This window comes from Eleutherodactylus coqui, chromosome 6 (assembly GCF_035609145.1).
Source record: "Eleutherodactylus coqui strain aEleCoq1 chromosome 6, aEleCoq1.hap1, whole genome shotgun sequence".
Taxonomy (NCBI): Eukaryota; Metazoa; Chordata; class Amphibia; order Anura; family Eleutherodactylidae; genus Eleutherodactylus; species Eleutherodactylus coqui.
Genome location: NC_089842.1, coordinates 116,792,581 through 116,812,522, shown reverse-complemented (window position 1 = coordinate 116,812,522; position 19,942 = coordinate 116,792,581). Strand labels below are relative to the sequence as shown.

The following is a 19,942-nucleotide window of genomic DNA, read 5'->3' as shown; positions in this document are numbered from 1 at the left end:
TTCATATTTCTTGGCTCATTAGATAACAATTATTGGGGCCAATGTTATAAAAACAAGAAAAAAAAAAACATCTTTTTATATACCTAATTTTAATTATGTTTCATCTGTATTTTTTTTCCATTTGTAACTTTAATTAATATATTGTCATGATATTAATAGTTGTAGGTTAATAAATTCAACAGTTCAAAGTTTAAAAAGAAAACTATAATTTTTTTTGTTGATTGTGTTGCTTTATAAACCCTACACCTGTTTTATTTTTATACAGCATTAAAAAAAAAAAGTCGATATATCAAGTTTTCCACCGATATTTTACAATAACCAATAGTATCGACTATCGATATTTTTGTGTCGATGTCCCAACCCTATCCTGAACTCAGCATCATAGAGAGCTATTCCTACCTTTGAATGTAGCCTGTTGTTATAAGTCTATCACAAAACCCCTTATCCTTTAGGATTTGCTTTCAGGATCCAAGTTCATAATCTCAATTTCTCCATATTTGGGTAAAGAATTGGATCCTAAAATCACAGAGGTGAGGAAAAAGAAAAAAACAAACACATTCACTGAAAAAGCCAAAAATACCTGAAGGTCTGCAAAGCAGACACGGTCGCCATAGGCACGATCGCCTGGTATCGTTCACATGTGCAGGCTTTTAGTATATGCAGTCACTCCTCCCCATTCTGGGCTGGGTTGAGTGGGTGACTGCATATTAGCTTGCCAGGAACAAGTTGCTCCTCCACACATTATTGTCTGGCTGACTACATATCCTCAGGGCTTAAGGCCATTGCGCCTGCCCTACGGCGATTGTGCCGGTGGCGATTGTGCCTGCCTTATGGCGATCGTGCCTATGGCGACCGTGTCTGCTTTGCAGACCTTCAGGTATTTTTGGCTTTTTCAAAGAATTGGATCCTGGTGTAGCAAATTTGCTACTGGAGGAAAGAACGGATCCTCCGCCGCAAACAGGTTCAGTAGCAGAAAGCAACTTCTTTTCCCTTCCAGTAGGGAACTATCAGGATGACAGTTGCTGAACTCCTGCACAGCTTCCTGAGAAGTTGGGAAAAGACTGGAAAGGGTGTGGGAAAGCACAAGGCAGTTTTATGTCCTAATTTTGAAACAAAGCATTTATCTCTAAAGGCTGATCTCTGGAGTGTAGAAAAAAGAATTATGCAGTTTGCGTATTTTTCAAGCCAAAAAGATCTTGCTGGGGAAGACTCCAAAATGTTGAAACATGCCTTGTTTAACACCCATTCTCATCTGTATTTGACTGATAGTCCGCTACAATATTCCCCCCCCCCTTTTTTTTAAATGAGCTGTTGATATGGATCTGCCTGTACCTTCTGCCCATAAATATTTGTTTCTTTTAGACCTTGTAGAAAAGAGGATCTGGTCCCTCAGAAAAGAAATTGTGTTAATGTTGTCCAAAAGTATTTTTGTGAAGGCTTGAAGATCGTATTCCAGGCAAAATGTTATACAAACTGCTCTTAATTCTCAATAGTTTGATTATATCTTTCTGATCTCTTTACCCAGTTCCTTGCAGAACCTGGGCCTGATTGCTCCCCCGCATCTGATTTAAGAGAGGTTCTTTAACCCAGTTCACCCCTTAAGATTTGGAATCCGCTTCCACCAATAAAGAGAATTTTTTTTTTCTTTTACTCGTTATTTTGATTGTTTTTTGTCCGCAGCACACAAACATTTGCTGTAAGGATCTTGAATGGGCTTGAGCCCTCTGGAATACAGAGTTTAGTGGTCCTAGCAGACTTATCCCCAGTCTTATCATAGCTGTCATCATTTTAGAAAAAAAATGAGCCTGTTGATTTTTCTTAGTTTCCTAGCAAGAGACTATGTTGAATTGATGAATTTAATTTTAGTCTTGTGGTATTCAGATCTGAGTTTTGTAAGTTTATTAGCCATCTAAGCCTTTATAATAAAGCTTATGTTAATAACAAATTACTGTTTATTATTTCCAAACTCGCAAGAATTTGAAAATCGTTGTGATATAGACAAACATTTAGCTGCTGGCCTCTGAGCAACACCACCACCTCCCGCCTTGAATAAATGTAGGAAATAAGGTTTTATTAAGAATTAGTCCAGCATACAATGAATGTGTTTTGGGGCTGTTGTGCTTCCTGAGTATTTTAGCTAGGGGCACACTGTACATAGAATGGGGAATATGTTGATTAAAAAAACCAAAGAGTCAAGCTTAGAAATACATCTTGTGTCTCTAAGAAAAGGTATTGCGCATACAAGCACTTTTTCCAACATTTATTCGATGTATTTGCACATCCTCCTGGGAGGGTGTGATGTTGTGGACTGGCTGCACCCTCCCAGGCTCATAAGGAATTGATCAATCTTACTCTTGTATATAGAAGGAAAGAAAATAAAATTCCCAAGCCAAAACATTGGAACTTTTGAGTAGATGCCCTGCTCCCTCTTTTTTCCCCTTCATCTTTCATTAATCATCTCCATCACTTGGTGAAGACTGGGAGCTGAGGAAATGCAGAATGGAAGGAATCAAATTGAAAGTGTAGGATTGATCTCCTTGAAAACCCTAGGAATCTTTGAAACCAAGGGTGTATCGCTATGTGAAAATAGGTATCCTTCAACTATGCCCTAGTGGATACTTGCTGGGGAGACTTGAGATCTGCTGCAAGGATATGATTGCTACAGACTTGCACAGCACCACTATAATTCCTCCCAAGGAAGATGAATAATGCGGTTGCTGGTGTTCATCATGATTGTATAGACATGAGTAAAGGATGATTTAGACAACGCTTTTCACTGAAAGACGGCTTTTGAGCGATAAGCGTTGTGTCTAACTGCACTGACATTGTGCAGTTTTCGTTCAGTCTCTGGACATAACTTACCCGTGTCAGCCAGACCTCATTCATTTTAATGGGGTCTGCTTGCTTTTTGACCAGCTTTTAGGTGAAAGAAAAATGCTGCATGCGGTATCTCCAGCTGCAGATATAAAGTTTCTAAGGGTAGTTTCTTATTACCTAAATACCTACGGCCAGATAATTGCTGCCAAGCTTTAGTCAGACACCTTCTGTGAATCCTGTAGTAAAGGCTGTCCATAGACAAGCTATGGTAACAGATTCTCCCATTCCCAAAGTGTAAATCAACTGATTTTCTGCTTATGGGAAGATTCGCAGCATGTTGTCATCATGGAAAATTGCAGATGGCTTCAATTGAAGTCAATGGAAGCAGTCTGTCCTGCAATACTCTGCACTGTGAAAGCATCACAGGAAATGTCACTGCCCAGTGCATAGTGGTCCGCACTGCACATGCACACCAGCAAGGACTCTCGCTGCAGATCTGAAGAGGAGTATGGGGTCTCTGGGGGGAGTCAGGTCTGATTCCACAGGTAGAATCTGACCTGGCTGTGGGCATGATGCCTTAAGAGTTTACAATAAGGAGAGCAAAAGAAACAAAAAAACACCTAGTTTAAAGGCTTTATTTAATAATCCTACATTGACACAAGTCTTGTAAAAAGCATCCAAACACAGAACACATAACTGCAGCAAACAGCATTCTTGTTATTACTTACAAACCGAAACAGTCCCAACACTCTAAGAACAGGAGCATTTTCCATTTCACTCCAGAGCGTTCACCACCCACCCCCAACAGCATCATATGCAGTTCACAAGGACTCACATTGTCATTAAAACAGAAAAGAATGCACACCTCATACAGCATTCACAGCAGTAGACATTTCAAGGAGAGGGAAAATTTATTTTGTACACAAACGTATTTCAGTTATAGCCTTTAGGCAGGGAAAAAATAAAATAAGCCCCAGTCTTCCAAATGAACAAGTCCTTTGAATGCAAGGAACATTCGTACGTTACTTGCTCCCACTGCTCTCTGCACACGCTCACTATGGCCACTGGATAGGGACACATCTCCAACGTTTAGAAAAAACCAAATCCCATAATGCACCACCAGGTTTCTGCACGCTCTCTGGATCTCGCTCATACCCCAAGCCTCTCATGCCTTGGTAACACCAATCCCACAGTTCAAACAGCCTTCTGGATCCATCTCACAGCCGTGCGTTCTCAAAGCGCTGGTATGACTTCCACGAAATAAAGTAGTGGACAAAAATTGGATCACCCACCGTCTTAAGAATCGTCGTGTGCAGCAGATTTCTTGATAGCAATTATGATGGCGATTCCAGAGCAGCATATAAAACAGAACGGCGTGTCGGGTTCCAGAGAGACAAATGTGCGGAGCAGAGATCAGTACTTGAAGCAGTGAACACAATAGGGGAAGGAAGACTGTTCTAAACAAGATGTGATTTTCATTTACAACAAAGAAAAAGAAACAATTGATAATATGATGGTTTTAAAGTTAGTCACTGGGCAATGCCAAACAAAAGCAAGTGGTTTTCTTCAACATGCAGTTAGGGGTTCATAAACTAATCATGGGATCACAACACCTGGTTTCCTTCATAGAGGATATACAACTGAACCACCTGCAAACTTGGAGAAAGCCTCTAGGGAAAAAATGTCTGTAAATGCATTTTACATTGTACTTACCATAAAATTAGGAAATGTTGATATACCACCTTCCACCCCCCCCCCCACTATCTCCCCCAAAAGCCATACTATCTACATACCCCAACCAGAGGACTTTGATTCCATGCTTGAGCTAAAGCCCCCATTGAATCCAGTACCAGAGCCAGCATTAGGAGAACCCCAGCCTATAGCCCCTGAGTTAGAGCCATAGGAGTTGCTAGCTGAGCCAAAACTCTGTGGCTGGTCTCTTGGCTGATTACCTTGGCCCTGATTGTTACCCTGTGGACCAGGTTGATTCTGCTGACTAGCAAGCATGCCCATCATACCCCAGCTACTCTGTAAAGCTGCCTGAGCAGCAGCCATCATAGCAGGGTTAATGCTAAATGCCCCGAAGTTCATTCCACCCCCACCTCCACCCCCCATGTTATTAGGTTGGCTGTTACCAAGTCCACTACTGTTTGGCCTGTTATTAGGGTACCCCTGATTTCCAAAGTTGGGTCCTGGGAATCTGCCACCCCTCTCCAAAGGACTCCTATTGTTATTATTGTGTTTAGGCTCTGCTGTAGATACATGAACACTGACTCCTTTGATAATGAGATCTTCTCCACACAAAGACTGGGCAACCTAGAAAAACAAACCCAGATATACAGTATTAACACCAAAGCCTGAACAGGGGACAGGAAATTCACTGGTATTACGTAACCATTCAATAAGGAGTCATTGACCATTTTAAAGAAGTTCCACCAAATTAAGCTTTCCCCACCCCATCCATAGAATGGGGGAAGAACTAGTGGGAGTCCAAGCAGGTAGACCCCCCAGCAATCCTGAGAACACCCATCCGAAGTGAAAAGAGTGGCAGCTGCATATGCACTGCTGCTCAATTAACTTCAATGTGGGCACCAGAAATAGTCAAGTTCAAGCACCCAGTGTCTAGTGGCTCCACTTGAGTGAAAGGTGTAGAAACATGCATGTGCAACCACCACTCCAATTGTTCATGGCTGCTTCAATCAGGTGTTCTCCAGTATGGTGAGGTCCCAGTATTTGGACCCACAATGATCAGCAAGTTATTTCCTATCCTTTGGATAGAAAACTTATTTTGGTTGGACACCACCTTTAATTCCATTAAAGCTGCATAGCCAATAGGAAAAAGTAATGCCTAGCTGTCTGCTTGCTTACCCTTGACAAAAATTGGAATTATGGCAAAGTCATAAGCAGGACACTTGATTATCCATCCCCAAGATGGGTCAAAGCTTGATTGGCAGGGGTCCACAACTCAGGATTCCCACTGTTCAGATGAGTTAAAAATACCACGGCACTCAGATGAGCGCTCCAGCCTCTTCTCAGGCCCCTCACATCATGTTAATTGGTCACCTGGCCTGAGAGCAGCGCAGCTCCATCCAAGTAAATGGTATTGAGCAGCACTACCAGAACAGCCACTGTGCAATGTATAATGCTGTGCCTGGTATGGCCTGACATGACAGCAATGCTTGTAGAAGCATAGCTGTCACATCAAACCAGCTGATCAGAAGGAATCGAGTGGTGGGCACACACCATCAATGGTTCAGGGCAGGAAAAAGCCCTTTAAAGTACTTCTACGTTTTGAGGTGATTTAAGCACAATATCCTACTCAGATGGCTGTAGTGCACAGTTGAGTTTTGTGCCATCAGTGTATTTAATGGTAAGCCTACAGACGGATTATAGCCAGTTAGGCTATTCACATGATCCAGTGGTCCATGTGAAAGAATCGGATACATGTGCCATTCCAGTTTTCACTATGGATTTAAGGGCTCATGTCCACAGGGGTATGTGTAAAACACTGCATATCAAAGCCTACATATGTAACTGTTTTTTTCATGTGCATATGGAAACAAACGCAGGCTGGAAATAAGCCTATATAGCGGTATCAGAATTCCCCAACCCCCTGGAAACACCCCTCCAACTGGCACAGGTCAGTACTTTTCTGTATACTTTGCTAACCATGGCATTCAAAAATAGTTTAGAGTGGCTGCTCCACAGTACATTTCCTGTCCCTCTTCCAATGGTGGAAGAGCCTAGAAGGAAGAGGATGTTCTACCGTAGGTTCACCCTTTGATATTAGACAATGCATGTTAAAGCAGCCATGCTCATAAGTTTGTTTTGTGCGCTGCCCTAAACTCCTCCTTCCCATTTTTTAACTTCTTTAGCGTTTTGCTCAGCAACGAGCATTTCGTACGCAAAGCTTATGCAGTGAGTTGTGCAAGCACACGCATCCATAGAGTTCTATGGAGGCTGTATGCACATATTATGTAGTAGAATAAATCATACCACCCCACACACACTTGAAATCAACACGCAGTGTCCACATGCTGGTGTGATTAAAACAATAAAAGTCCATTGATTTTCATTGCCTCACTTCACTGCATATCACAATACACGGTGGGAAAAAAAAGCCAAAAAAACTGAACATTAGCCCTTACAGGTTAATCCAAGATTAGAAAAAAGTTTGTTCCTTCCAGGAACAGCACATTCCGTCTAGAGGATTCACTTTATTAGAGCTGAGATCCTAGACAATCTATAGATAGGCATGCTTTTTGAAATAAAGCAGCCATCTCATGCAGAAGTATTTAATCATGTAGAATATGTCAAAGATCACAACGAATATTTACTGACTGTGCTTAGCCGTTTCTTACCTGGTCATCAGCAAAGGTCACAAAGGCAAATGCCCTAAAAGGTTTCGGGATAAACACATCTACAACCTCTCCGTATTGTATAAAGAACTGGCGAAGCTCCTCAGCTGTCATATCCTCCGTACACCGGCCAACAAACACTTTACGACTGCGCATAGGTTCATCTGGGCTTTGCTGTAGAGAAGCCACAACGAGTGCAAAGTTTAGGATATTAAATAAGCAGTTTGAAAGTCATGCCAATGTTTTGATTAATAGCATTGACAATGTGGTGGTGCGGTGTGAATGGGAGAAACTTGTATTGTTTTTGTAAATTGCATAGAGCTTTTAGAGAACTATTGAAAATATTTAAAAAGTGTTATCCTACCGAAAATGTATCACTACATAGAAGTGATAAACATGTATGATATTACTGAGTTGACTGCTGGGACCTCCATGGATTACAAGACCAGCATATTTCAAGTCAAAGGGGTGATGGTGTGCATGTGTGTACACTACTGCATTCACTTCCATGGGACTAAGGGAGATAGTTGAGTTCACCGTTTGGCCATCGCCATATACCACAAGTGGAATGATGATCATATGTACACCTCTCCACTCTGTTTACTTGGGGGTGTGCAGTTCTCATTACCCCATGGTGCAAGCAGACCATCAGGCGTCAAACATTTAACACGAACCTTAGATCAAGTTGCAAGCTATCACAGATCTATTGGGAATTGACTAATGTCTATACACTAAGATTTAGAGAAGTAAAGCTAAAGTGAATAGAGAAAAACTATTATACATACACACTTAAGTGTTCCCAAAGATGTCAATGGACTAACTTGAGGGGAAGAGCATGTGGGGACATTTGCTTTACTTTGCACTTTTAGGTTAGTCATTTATTTTGCCATGTCGTGTGACAGAGCCTTATGTTAAAGTGTACAATAGTTCACCCCCCCCCCCCCCACACACAGAAATCATCAAATAAGCATCATAAGTTCTAATGTCTGTTGCATAAACAGATTTTACACCATGTATGCCTATGTATTAATCAGTTACTGAAAATTGATTACTCAGTGACTAAAAATACTCAACTGCTGGGAAGATTTTTTTTGTTTTACACACACTTGTGGAAACCGTAGTGCGACTTCTACCCATAATCACTACTTATTCACACTTTTAGCTATTTAGGTCTATTAGCCTCCAAAATCCCAGTGCTCACTCCCATTTTAGCAGCTATTAATCCACTTTTCTGATTACACAAACTTTAGAATTTTTTTAAATCATGGCCTGAGAAAACCACAGTAATTTATATCCTTGAGGGTTTACATTAACATAAAAATTACACATTTGTGTTAGTGCCATGTCAGAAGACCAATATGGACATAGCTACCTTGGAATTAGGCAGTTTACAATCACACCATCTTCCATCGATCATGTGACGCTGTGACATCACTTTCACTTGTGTTTCATAGTCTGTAAATCTTACAAAGCCAAAGCCTTTAGAATGGCCAGTTTTGGCATCTTTTTTAACCTGCAAAAAGAAAGTGTAAAATTGCAATTAGCTTCAGACACAGACTATAGGGCAGTGGTGGCGAACCTATGGCACACATGCCAGAGGCAGCGTGCAGAGCCCTCCCAGCCAGCACATGCTGCCATTTGCCGCTCACCACTTGTGAAAACTGGCAGGGGCAGCGGCTCCCCCAACTGCATTCACCCAGCTGCGGTGCTAGCAGCGCTGATCCAGGCGCACACTGATGTCAGTGTGCAGCCGGGTTACTTCTCCCGACATCTTTGTCACGGGTACGCATATTAAACTTATTTGGCACTGGTGTACTAGGTTTCCACCAGAAGTAAAGGTTGGCGACATAATGCACCAGTCAGTCAACTGATTCACACCCCCAGCTTCTGATTGGCTGGGGTGGAGGACTGCGGCAAGGCAGAGTGGCGGCGGCACAGGTTGGGCAGGCTCTGCTCATCGGCCCTGGCATACAGGACAGTGGCGAGGCTGGGAGCGCCAGGACAGAGGACAGTGCCGACCCTGGGAGCTGTGGTGGCAGAGGCACAGGAGGAGAGCGCACCACAACTGTGAGTGTGGGAGTTGTGGCACCATTACCCCCCAGGGGCTGCTGTGAGATGGCAGGGCTATTTCAAAATAGACAGGGTGCAGATTTTGACTGCCTTTTGGATGCAGAAATTTCCTCGCTGAGGACATTCTGCAGTATTTCCAGATCTAGAAAGTAGTTAAAATCTGTACGCTGTCTATTTTGAAGCGGCCCTGTCCTTTTAAGAACAGGGGTAAAATCCTATGTCATAAGCCCTACCCTCTGACATGTCAGCACTTTGTGATAAAGTGGGTTTTGGGTTGCAGTTTGGGCACTGTCACTAAAAGGTTCGCTATCACTGCTATAGGGGATGCGGCTGCACCTGGGCCCAGGAACCTTAGGGGGGCTGATAAGGCCTCTTCTCCATATAGGGAGCCCAGTACTATGAATAAGCCATTAGAGTTGGGGGCCCTGTTGCAGGTTTTGCATTGGTGCTCAGGAGCTTCAAGTTACGTCTCTAGCATCAGACTGAAGCTCTTCAGTAGGCACTATGAACTTTGGCAATTTAATTACCTGCACCATGATGACTTCTCCGTACGTGCTGAAGTAGTCCTTCAGATCCTGTTCTGTTGTTTTCCATGGTAAGCCAAGCACAATAAGATCAGAGGTTTTAGTTACAGCTCTCTTGATTTTAACAGCAGAAGAAGCATCAGTTTCATCCATTTTCCTTTTGTTGTCTGCAATACATTCATTATGAAAATTAAAATTTATGCATATACACAAAAATTTTGTTGTCTTGAGTGGGTCAAATGTCCTTTAAGAAACTAGATGTATTCCCATCTTAGCCAAGATGAAAATACTCCTCTGTACAAGGCAGTAACTGAGCGTACAGGAACAGCCAAGCAGGCGACACTGATGTTTCCGTAACTTATATTCACTTGTATGGCAATTACAAAAACTGCATAGAGATGGGACTTTAATGTGAAATCTCCTGCCTAACCAAAACCTGGTATTACACCTTTAAAAAGGTCGTCAAGCAAGTTTTTTTTTTTTTAAGTTACCTGCTTGGCAAGCCCTTTAAGGTACAGTACTATGTTTTTTGAGCTACAGGGGCCACTTTTAAAATAAACCAATGCATACTCACTTGTGTGATGCCCACTGCTCCAGTCCCCCTCCCCCCCCCCAGGCCAAGCAGTCAGGTGCCCATCTAAGTACATGACCCAGAAATGAGCAGAGACCAGGGAACCAGAGCAGTGAGGCACACTACAGTACCTTTATTTTCAAACCAGCCCCTGAAGAGAATAAAACCACACAGTACCTGTCAGACAATCTATAAAAGATTCTGTCACCAGGTTCATGAAGTTTGACGCAGAGCTGAAGTCCAGGTCTGAGAGTCTGCATCAGCTTCTCCCTGCCCACAGCATGCTTTATGACAGCTCTCTCCCTATTCACGAAAGGTTATAGAGGTGTCATTCTGAATCATGCAGGCAGGGAGGAGTTGGCACAGCCCACCTTCATGGCTCAGAGCTTAGCTCCAAGTTAGGGGCTAACTGCAATGTCTTTAGCTCTGTTACACGTATGGACTTTCCAAAGTGTCCCAGCCCAACAGCAGGTCTCCAGATCCAGACTATGATGCTCAGAGTTTGGTTCCAGAGATCTGCAGTCAGGCCAGCAGACACTTCAGAACTGCATATGTGAAACAGATTGAGCTAAAGACTGTGCGGTTAAGCCCCTTAAACTTCCTGCAGAAATCTGTAACATACTAACCCCTATCATTCAAAGTTTAAAGGTAGACAGAATCTTTAAAGTGGAGAATCTGTAGTAAAGAATTTATTGAGCAGTGTGGGGCAGCTAGTACATCAGTGATTGAATAATTCCTTCACAGTACCAGCTATTGGAAGGTTGCTACTATACGAGTCAAAATCTGACCTTTTAAAACACCTTGCAACATGACTAGAGACGCAAGCTAAAACCAGAGTACCCATCTTCAAGGGCTCTTAACCCTCATCAGTGTACAGTAGACTTCTGTTCAGCTAAGTGTAGGGCCTCATGTCCACAGGCATGTCGGATCCCATGCAGGGAATCCAGCCCTGCCCATGGCCAGTGACCCCCATTTACCTGCATTTTCCCAGGTGAGAGTTCCCCAGCATCCGTGCGGATCCCTCCACTTCCAGGGTTGCTGTACTGCGCATGGTCCTCACGGCTTAATGCTGGACATGCACAGTACCAGTTCCCCCCCCCCCCCCCCCCTTCAAATCTGCTTTCCCATGGGATCAGCTTCCATTGACTTTAATGAAACTTTCCCCGCAGATCACACAGGGACAATAGAACAAGCTATGATTTGTTCCTGGACCAAAAAAGGTCCGCAAAACAAATCTGAATGCTTAAATTGATTTGCGGATCTCCTGTCCATGGACATTGGGCCTAAAGCCCTAAAAGCTATTTGGGGGTGGCTGTGTGTAAGGTTTCTCCTTGTGGAGATCATATGCATGTTCAGTTCACACAGCAGAATTGCATGAATAATCTAACATTTTTCAGGCATAAACTGATCTATATCAGCAGCATGTCCATTTATGCTGTGAGGTTTCACCTGTTCAGATGAGTAAATCCACAACAGATTTTCCTGCAGAATAACCTAAAGCCTGTAGTCCCATCTGAATGCCATTTTTGGCATTAAAGACAGAACCCCTGAGAAACAGTGAAGCTATAACTGCAGCAAGATAAGAGCCCAAGTCTGGCTTTAAATACACATTACATTCTGTTGCAGCCGAAGCACAAACTAATAGAAGTTATAAACTTCCATAGAAGTTACTGTATTGGCTCAATATGGTTCCACACAAATCTGTTACAGGAGACACTGGGAAACAAACTTCTCACCTTTTGGGTAGTTGACTACATAGACCAGATTTCCCCATCCACTCTCTGGGGCGTGGAGAATGCCTTCAACTAGGCGAACACCACGCATGCACTGATTTACTGGATTCCGGTATCGGAGGCCACAAGCTCCTGGAAACTGAGCAGTTACAGTGGACAGAAGAACGGTGCCATCATCTTCAGATGGAATTTCCATTGGCTCCTCATTCTCATCCTCAGCCACGCGGATATATTCCATTTCCATAGCTGCAAACTAAAGAGCAACAAGTCAGAGACCCAACAATACAGTCTTCATTTTAACTTCTCAACTTATCACATGTGCAAAATTCTAGAGTGCAAAAGAACCTGCTGCAGGCCTACAAGTGCTACAGATGTCATACATTAGTACCCAAAGCCAAATTCAGACAAATTAGACATTATGGAGCCCAATTGCAGTTCCCTGCACTGCCAAGGGGTTGACATGCAGAGAAAAACCCGTGAAGAGGCCAAAGCGCTAAAACAGCATCATGCCTTGTCACTGTAGGGACCAGTGGGGGGTCTCATAGGTCAGATCCCCACCGATCATAGAGGATGGTATAGCCTAACAATACACCACTACTTCATAAGATGTAACACTGGAGATTCACCTTTTTGGATGCATTTTGATAATTGAAGAATTACTTCAAAGAGAAGAAGTCAGCCTTTCTTCATCCATAGCCTCCATATAAAATCCATTTTTGGCTTTGCCTTTACAAAGCTGGAACATGGGAATACAGCCAAAGGCCACTTTCACCTACTCTGATTGGGCCAGAGACTTAAGTCCTGTTACTCCAGGGATGAAACCCAATTAATACAACAGATTATACAGCTAAATGAGGTCCACATTCTAGTCTCCACATATGGAAGATGGTATTACCGTGTGCAGATAATGCAACAACCCAATGATATTGGATCCCAATATGGATCACTTTCAACATAGCCAAATTCTTCACATGTGTCATCTCTGTAAAAGGGGTCAGCTAATTTGGTGTAAAGTTTAATCACTTAAAAATAAAAAAAAGCAATTTCCCAATATACTGTCCTTTGAATTTGGCCTAGTTTCGAGAATGGTAAGCCATGAGAACTGCATCAGTCAGCATACCGAAACCTACTAGTGTGCTGTCTGATCTGCACTTCTGTAGACTATAAGGGTCTGTCCATGATTCAAAGGCTGAAAACCCATCCTAACCACATCCTGCTGCCACAGGTGTATCAGAACTCCGTTACCTGCCACCAGGATCATGCTGCTGCACCCAGCACAGATGACTATTCAGCCCACATAGAATACATTCGGAAACACTGTTGAGCTTCAGAAAACTTCTTAAGAGTTTGACTCAAAGCTCAGCTGGAATGGAGCTCTGAGTCAGACGTGCCAGGCCCACGAAGGCTGACAGCACCTCTCCCTATACACAGGTATTTCAGAATATCTGTGGACCAAACAGTCATCTCTGTTCTGGGAGCAGGCAGTATATGATCCTGGCGACAGGTTCTGTTCAGGCAAATTAATGGATTTACAAACCTTGCCGTTTTACGTATACAGCTACTATGCAGATCTATGAATACACACCACAAACACGCCCTAGGCACCCTCATACCAGTCATCTATTACACCCCATCCGCCTCTTCTACTTTGTAGACTTTTTAAGAGAATGGCGTGCAATAGGACAGCTGCAAGAACCAGAGAGCACAGAGCTTGTTTGTGGCCTGTAACCATGGGAACCAGTATATACAGCTCCTTCATAGGCCTGTATATAGAAAGTGATAGGCCATTTCTAGTCAACACATTTACTTCACAACCAGCTTTTGCCAGCATCTCCAGGCCAGTGTGGTGCGGGTGCTCTCCTTTAGAAGTCTATGGCAGAATGCGAACACAGCTACCTGAAGTCAGTTTTGCAGACTATGCACCTCTTTCATCAGTGACCATGGAGGAGTATTTAAAAGTCTCTAATTGTTACAACACTAGAACTCCCAGCAAGTCATTGTGTACTTGCCACATGCAGCTCTTACAGCCAACACGCTACGAGATGTGTGTGAGTCCGGCCTAATTAATGTGTCCCAGAGGAGACTCTGCCACCCAAGGACAGGCAGCAGCTAGTATTTGCCTCAGTCAGGTGGGGGCGCTCTTGGTACTCTGTAGCTAATCCTTACTGTGGTATCTTTGCTATGTACAGCAGCCCGACCTGTAGGCTGCCAGCAATCCAGCGAGTGCTTGCTGCAGACACTCACCACACTGCGGGGAAACCACAGCCATGCCGGCAGGGCCACCATGGAGTCAAGTGGTTGGCGGCAGCATTTGCACACTAGGAAGGCACACCAAGGCCAGCAGGGGGCAGTACCAGTCAGGGACTGAAGAGGAGGATCTGGGGCGTTTAAAGGGGTTGTCTCACGGCAGCAAGTGGGGTTATACACTTCTGTATGGCCATATTAATGCACTTTGTAATGTACATCGTGCATTAAATATTGGCCATACAGAAGTTATTCACTTACCTGCTCCGTTGCTAGCGTCCCCATCGCCATGGATCCGTCTAATTCTGATGTCTTCTTGCTTTTTTAGACGCGCTTGCGCTGTGCGGTCTTCTCCCTTTCTGCTCGGTCCAGGCACGAGCGGCGTTCTGGCTCCGCCCCCTTCTACACATCACGTAGCTCCGCCCCATCATGTGCCGATTCCAACCAATCAGGAGGCTGGAATCGGCAATGGAACGCAGAGCCCATGGTGCACCATGGGAAAGGGCCAGCGGCCATCTTGGGAGAAGATTTTTTAAAGTCCTTATTTCGTCGGATCAGTAAATAGCAAGCGGCTTAAAAACAGCTTTACTTTGCTATTTTATGCCGGGGGGGGGATGGGGTGACAGGGGGAATGGGGTAGGGTAAAATTTTGAGGTTTGCCGTGAGAACCCCTTTAAGCCAGGCTCACACGAGCAGATTGGAAGTGCATATTAGCGGTACGTCACAGCAATTCACACACTGGCTTTCACTGTTACACAATGAAACACAGTTAGCGAGTGTAAAAGACGAGCGTTAAAGAAAGCGCAGCATCTTCTGTACTACCGTATATTAGGGCTTAAACAGATGAGTGCATGTGCAAATCCACTCACCACTTTGGAGTGTATTAGCATAACCTTTTAACTATTTCAATTTCACATGGCAAGAACACAGTAATAGCGGTCCTGCCCCTCTTATCTTTAGCGCAGTAATAGAGCACGAGGAAACTGCTGGTCAACACGAAGTCATTTAACTTAGTAGTTTAGTTGCCGTAATTCTCACAGCAGCAAAACGTCATGAAATTCCATTCGCCTGCTTAAGTGCGATAGAGCCCATTGTTCTCCAAGCGCAGGACGTACGCAACTACATCATATAGGTGCATTTATACGCAACAGCGCACAGCAAAAGCAGGAACTAAAATGTAAAAGAGTAGCCAGAGCAGGACGTGGGCCAGACACAGGCACAAATGGCCGCCCTCCGCGGGTCCACACCAAGCTACAAGTTAAACTATTGGAAAGTTGCAAAACTTCTCCCTATACATTGAAGTAGCTGACATTTTGGCATGCGGCAGCGAGGATCACCCACATATTGGCACAGAGCGGCGGGCAGATGGGGGTCCCTAGAAGGAAAAACAGAAGCTGCTCTTTAAGTGTGTTTTAAAGTAATTGGATATTTAAAGAGACCGCAGATAACGGGGGGGGGGGGGGGGGGGATCACCTGAGGCCTCCTCGTACCCTCACCCGGCGGCGGAGCAGGCCCGGCACCCACTGCAGGCCATGAGGCCTCCTCGTACCCTCACCCGGCGGCGGAGCAGGCCCGTCACCCACTGCAGGCCGTGAGGCCTCCTCGTACCCTCACCCGCCGCTGGAGCAGGCCCGCCACCCACTGCAGGCTGCGAGGCCTCCTCGTACCCTCGCCCGGCGGCGGAGCAGGCCCGGCACCCACTGCAGGCCGTGAGGCCTCCTCGTACCCTCGCCCGCCGCTGGAGCAGGCCCGGCACCCACTGCAGGCCGTGAGGCCTCCTCGTACCCCTCACCCGGCGGCGGAGCAGGCCCGGCACCCACTGCAGGCCGTGAGGCCTCCTCGTACCCTCACCCGCCGCTGGAGCAGGCCCGGTACCCACTGCAGGCCATGAGGCCTCCTCGTACTCTCACCCGGCGGCGGAGCAGGCCCGGCGCCCACTGCAGGCCATGAGGCCTCCTCGTACCCTCACCCGCCGGCAGCGGGATACTCACTTGCTCCAGTTCTGAACTAAAATTAGGCTCCCTTGTGGCGGAAACCGAACCAAACCCACCAGTACTCGTCTCTTCCGAACTCCTCACACCTCACGAGCTCCTTCACAAAATGGCGCCTACGTCTTCTGCTCAACCGCTTATCTAATTCTGCGCACTACCATTGCCGTAAAGAGGGGGGTGACGAACCTAGAACGAGTCATTCTGGGTCGATTTTTCTACTTTTACGACGTACAGGATATTATTCTGGACAAACTAATTCAATAACCTCGGTATATAGCGCTCAGTTTGAGAATGAGGCTTTTACAAGCGGGTGAGTGGGAGGCCATCTATTCTATTCTCCCCTAAATCTTGAAACATGGTGGCGTCCGATTTCGCCGCCAATCGCTGCGCATGCGCAATGGGACAGCAGCGTGTGCGGCTGTTCTTTATAAACAGACAAAGGATAGATAGGCCTGTAGTGAGGGAGCCGCGGCGTTGTGTTTATATGTACAGAGAGGAACAGAAGCAGCTCGTAAGATAGTGTGCTTGGGGGGAATTTATTACAGCTAGTACAAGAGAAGAGCCATTATCCATAGTAACCAATCAGATTGCAGCTCTCATTCTTCAGAGGCTATTTGGGAAAATGAAAGCAGTGATCTGATTGGTTGGTATGGACAATTGCCAGCCACTGTCTACAGCCTGCGTAAAACCTGTGGATGCTACCTGAGGGGATGTGAGGGAAGGTGTGAAGCTTAGAGGGGTTGTCTGAGCGTAACATTACTTTAAATGTCTGCGTATGATACAAAATAAAATAATTGATACATCTCTTCTCCCCCTGGAAGCAGTGGAACGGCTGCTGCTGTCGGCACAGGGCCTAAGTCAGGTGACTGCAGCAGCCAATCAGAGACCACAGTGCCACCTCTCATTCTCCTGGCATCAGTGCTGAACGTTCTGGGTGCCATGATGGCAGGAGTCAGGAATGGGATGCTGCGCCACTGATTGGCTGCAGTAGTCATCTGACTTCCTGCCAGTGCTAACAGTTGGATCGTCTCTAGAGCCGATCCACTGCTTTCCCGGGGGAGAAGAGAGGTATGAACGGATTATTTTATAGCATGTCTGGCCATTTACAGAAACTATTTTAGGCCAGGCTCACACGAGTGGATCTTGCAGTGTGTGTGCTGTGAGATAGGCGTGCGTGGGATGCAGCTAGTATACACAGCACACAGACATTGCGTACGGGCTGCCCATCGCCATGTACTACCTTGGCATGTATGCACACATAATACGCACCAAGATAGACCATGCTGCAATATTTCTTGCATGTGTAATATATGCAATTAGTTTGAGTGACAACATGGCCACTTATGTGATATTGGTACAGCGTAATGAACAAGCTGGTGACATTACACAGGCAGATTCACCATTGAGGATCGTTTATTTCTCGCTCACTGTTCGCATTCCCATGTGAAACACAGAACATTAAGTGCTTAAACAGAACGACCAGCGAACGAGACAACCATGATTTTAGTCCTGTGGAAAGTGCGCAATTCTTGTCCAACATTCGGTTGTTGGCTCATGTCAGATTGAACGATTACACTGGGAAACGAAAAAATGTATTCTTCACGGTGCCTGGAATTTCAGACCTTATTCTGTATATGTTTGTGCCACCGATTCCGAAAATACTATCCATTTCATCCTAGGAGCTCTAGTTTTTGAGATACTCCTGATGTCATTATCTATTTTTGTTAGTTACTTTATTTTCCCGACAGCATTTGCTTACTATCTATATATATATAAGGGCTTATTAACACGTCCGTATATCGGCCAGGTTTTCACGTTTGGCCAATATACGCTGTCCCTCTCTGCAGGGGGAGGAGGCGGGGCGGGCCCAGTGCACTGAGCTGCCGCCCCCTCTCCGCCCCTCGCCACTATTTGCAATGGGGAAGGGCAGGACTTAGCTCTGCCCCCGTCCCACCCTCCCATTGCAAACAGTGACAAGGGGCGGAGAGGGGGTGGGAGCTCAGTACACTGGGCCCAGCCCACCTCCTACTCCTGCAGAAAGGGACACCGTATATCGGCCAAGCGTGAAAACCAGGCAGATATACGGACATGTGAATAAGCCCTAATTGTGAAAGCCAACACTGACTGACTCACCACTAATTCTCTAACTTCTCGATGTTGTACAAACATGAAATTTGGGATGTTCATTCTTTAGGTCCTAAATAGGAAAAGTAAAGGGCTCACAACTCGAAAATTCAATGCAAAGTGCAAAAGGATTGACGCCCCTGTGTAATGTAACTAATCTAATTCTCTAACTTCCCGATGTCATACAAACATGAAATTTGTCGTACAAACATGAAAGCTGTTATGTGATTGGTTGTTATATAGTATACTGCTGAGGCAACATGAAAGCTGTGATGTGATTGGTTGTTATATATTATACCGCTGACGTAACATGAAAGCTGCACTGTGATTGGTTGTTATATATTATACTGATGAGGTAATATGAAAGCTGTGCTGTGATTGGTTGTTATGTATTATACCGCTAGAGTCAAAGTAACCTTGACTTCATAACATTTTTTGTGCAAACAACACGTAAACACCTGTGTCAAATAAACTCAGGGGAGGCCGGGTATATCAGCTAGTTAGTACATATGGTACATATCACCACTGCTGCACATCACACTTGGGTTGATGAAACAACGTGTAAATACATTGAAGAGAAATGAAATGTGTTTCAGCTACAAATGTAGAACATTTCCTGCAATGAGTGTGGAGAATCTAAAAGTAGGTAAATTCGATGGACCACATCCGGGAACTCATGAAAGACCAGCGTTTTCAAGATTCAGTGGACAATATTGAGGGCGCGTGCGCGGTCGCTGTTTTGTATGGTTGTAAAACATTTCCTTGGGAACTATAAGGCCGCCTGCAGACTGGCGGGTCGGATCCGACGGCGAGAATTATCGCCGCGGGACCCAACCCCAGCACCTGCAGGCAGGAGCGTGTACTCACCTGCGCCCGGCGGCCTCGGCTCTTTTATGCGCCGGCTGCCGGGCAGCCGGCGCATGCGCAGACCGGAGCCGCCGGCCGGGTGAGTGACGTTTCTGTGCGAGGCTCTGCGAGCCCCGCACAGAAATAGGACATGCTGCGGTTTGTTTGCTGCACGACATTTCGCGCGGCCAAACCGCGGCCGACTGCATTGGAGTGTGTATTGTAATGCACTCCTATGCAGGCTTTTAGTGGCGGAAATCCCGCCGCGGGATTTCCGCCCGTCTGCAGGCGGCCTAAGGCTGTAAACTCTGGTGAACTTGTGGAGAGTATGATAACTTCTGTTCCTGAACACTTGGGTATAACATGAAAAGCAGATTGCAGGACCTGCAGGCATTGTGGATGGATTTCCAGATTGTCTTGGTGATGTGATGAATAGGGTGAATGATTCTACCAGGAGATAAGGGTTGTGGAAGAACAGTACTGCAGACGATGGGATATACATATGACAGAGGACAATTGGTGACTGTGGAAGAACCGGACTGCGGACGATTGGATATACATCTGATGGCAGACTAGTGGTGACTGTGGAAGAACCGGACTGCGGACGATTGGATATACATCTGATGGCAGACTAGTGGTGACTGTGGAAGAACCGGACTGCGGA

General features: G+C 45.3%; 1 protein-coding gene across 2 annotated transcripts; it reads right to left on the bottom strand.

The window, feature by feature from the left end:
• Positions 1-3,436: 3,436 nt before the first annotated feature.
• On the bottom strand, positions 3,437-16,438 carry TARDBP (TAR DNA binding protein). Of its 2 annotated transcripts, none has more exons than XM_066607438.1 (6): positions 16,368-16,438; positions 12,077-12,326; positions 9,773-9,936; positions 8,548-8,688; positions 7,179-7,349; positions 3,437-5,133 (listed from the first exon to the last, which is right to left on the bottom strand). In XM_066607438.1, the coding sequence occupies exons 2-6, from the start codon at positions 12,315-12,317 to the stop codon at positions 4,603-4,605; spliced, it is 1,248 nt and encodes a 415-aa protein (XP_066463535.1). In that variant the 5' UTR covers positions 12,318-12,326; positions 16,368-16,438; the 3' UTR covers positions 3,437-4,602. The 2 variants fall into 2 exon arrangements, with proteins under 2 accessions (XP_066463535.1, XP_066463534.1); XM_066607437.1 differs by having other exon boundaries at positions 16,309-16,434.
• Positions 16,439-19,942: the final 3,504 nt, after the last annotated feature.

Coding starts and splice junctions, on each gene's coding strand:
- TARDBP (XM_066607438.1), bottom strand. CDS start 12,317: ATGGAAATGGAATATATCCGCGTGGCTGAGGATGAGAATGAGGAGCCA. Junction 9,937..12,076: donor TGTAGTCAACTACCCAAAAG/GTGAGAAGTTTG, acceptor AATGTATTGCAG/ACAACAAAAGGAAAATGGAT. Junction 8,689..9,772: donor GAGAAGTCATCATGGTGCAG/GTAATTAAATTG, acceptor TTCTTTTTGCAG/GTTAAAAAAGATGCCAAAAC.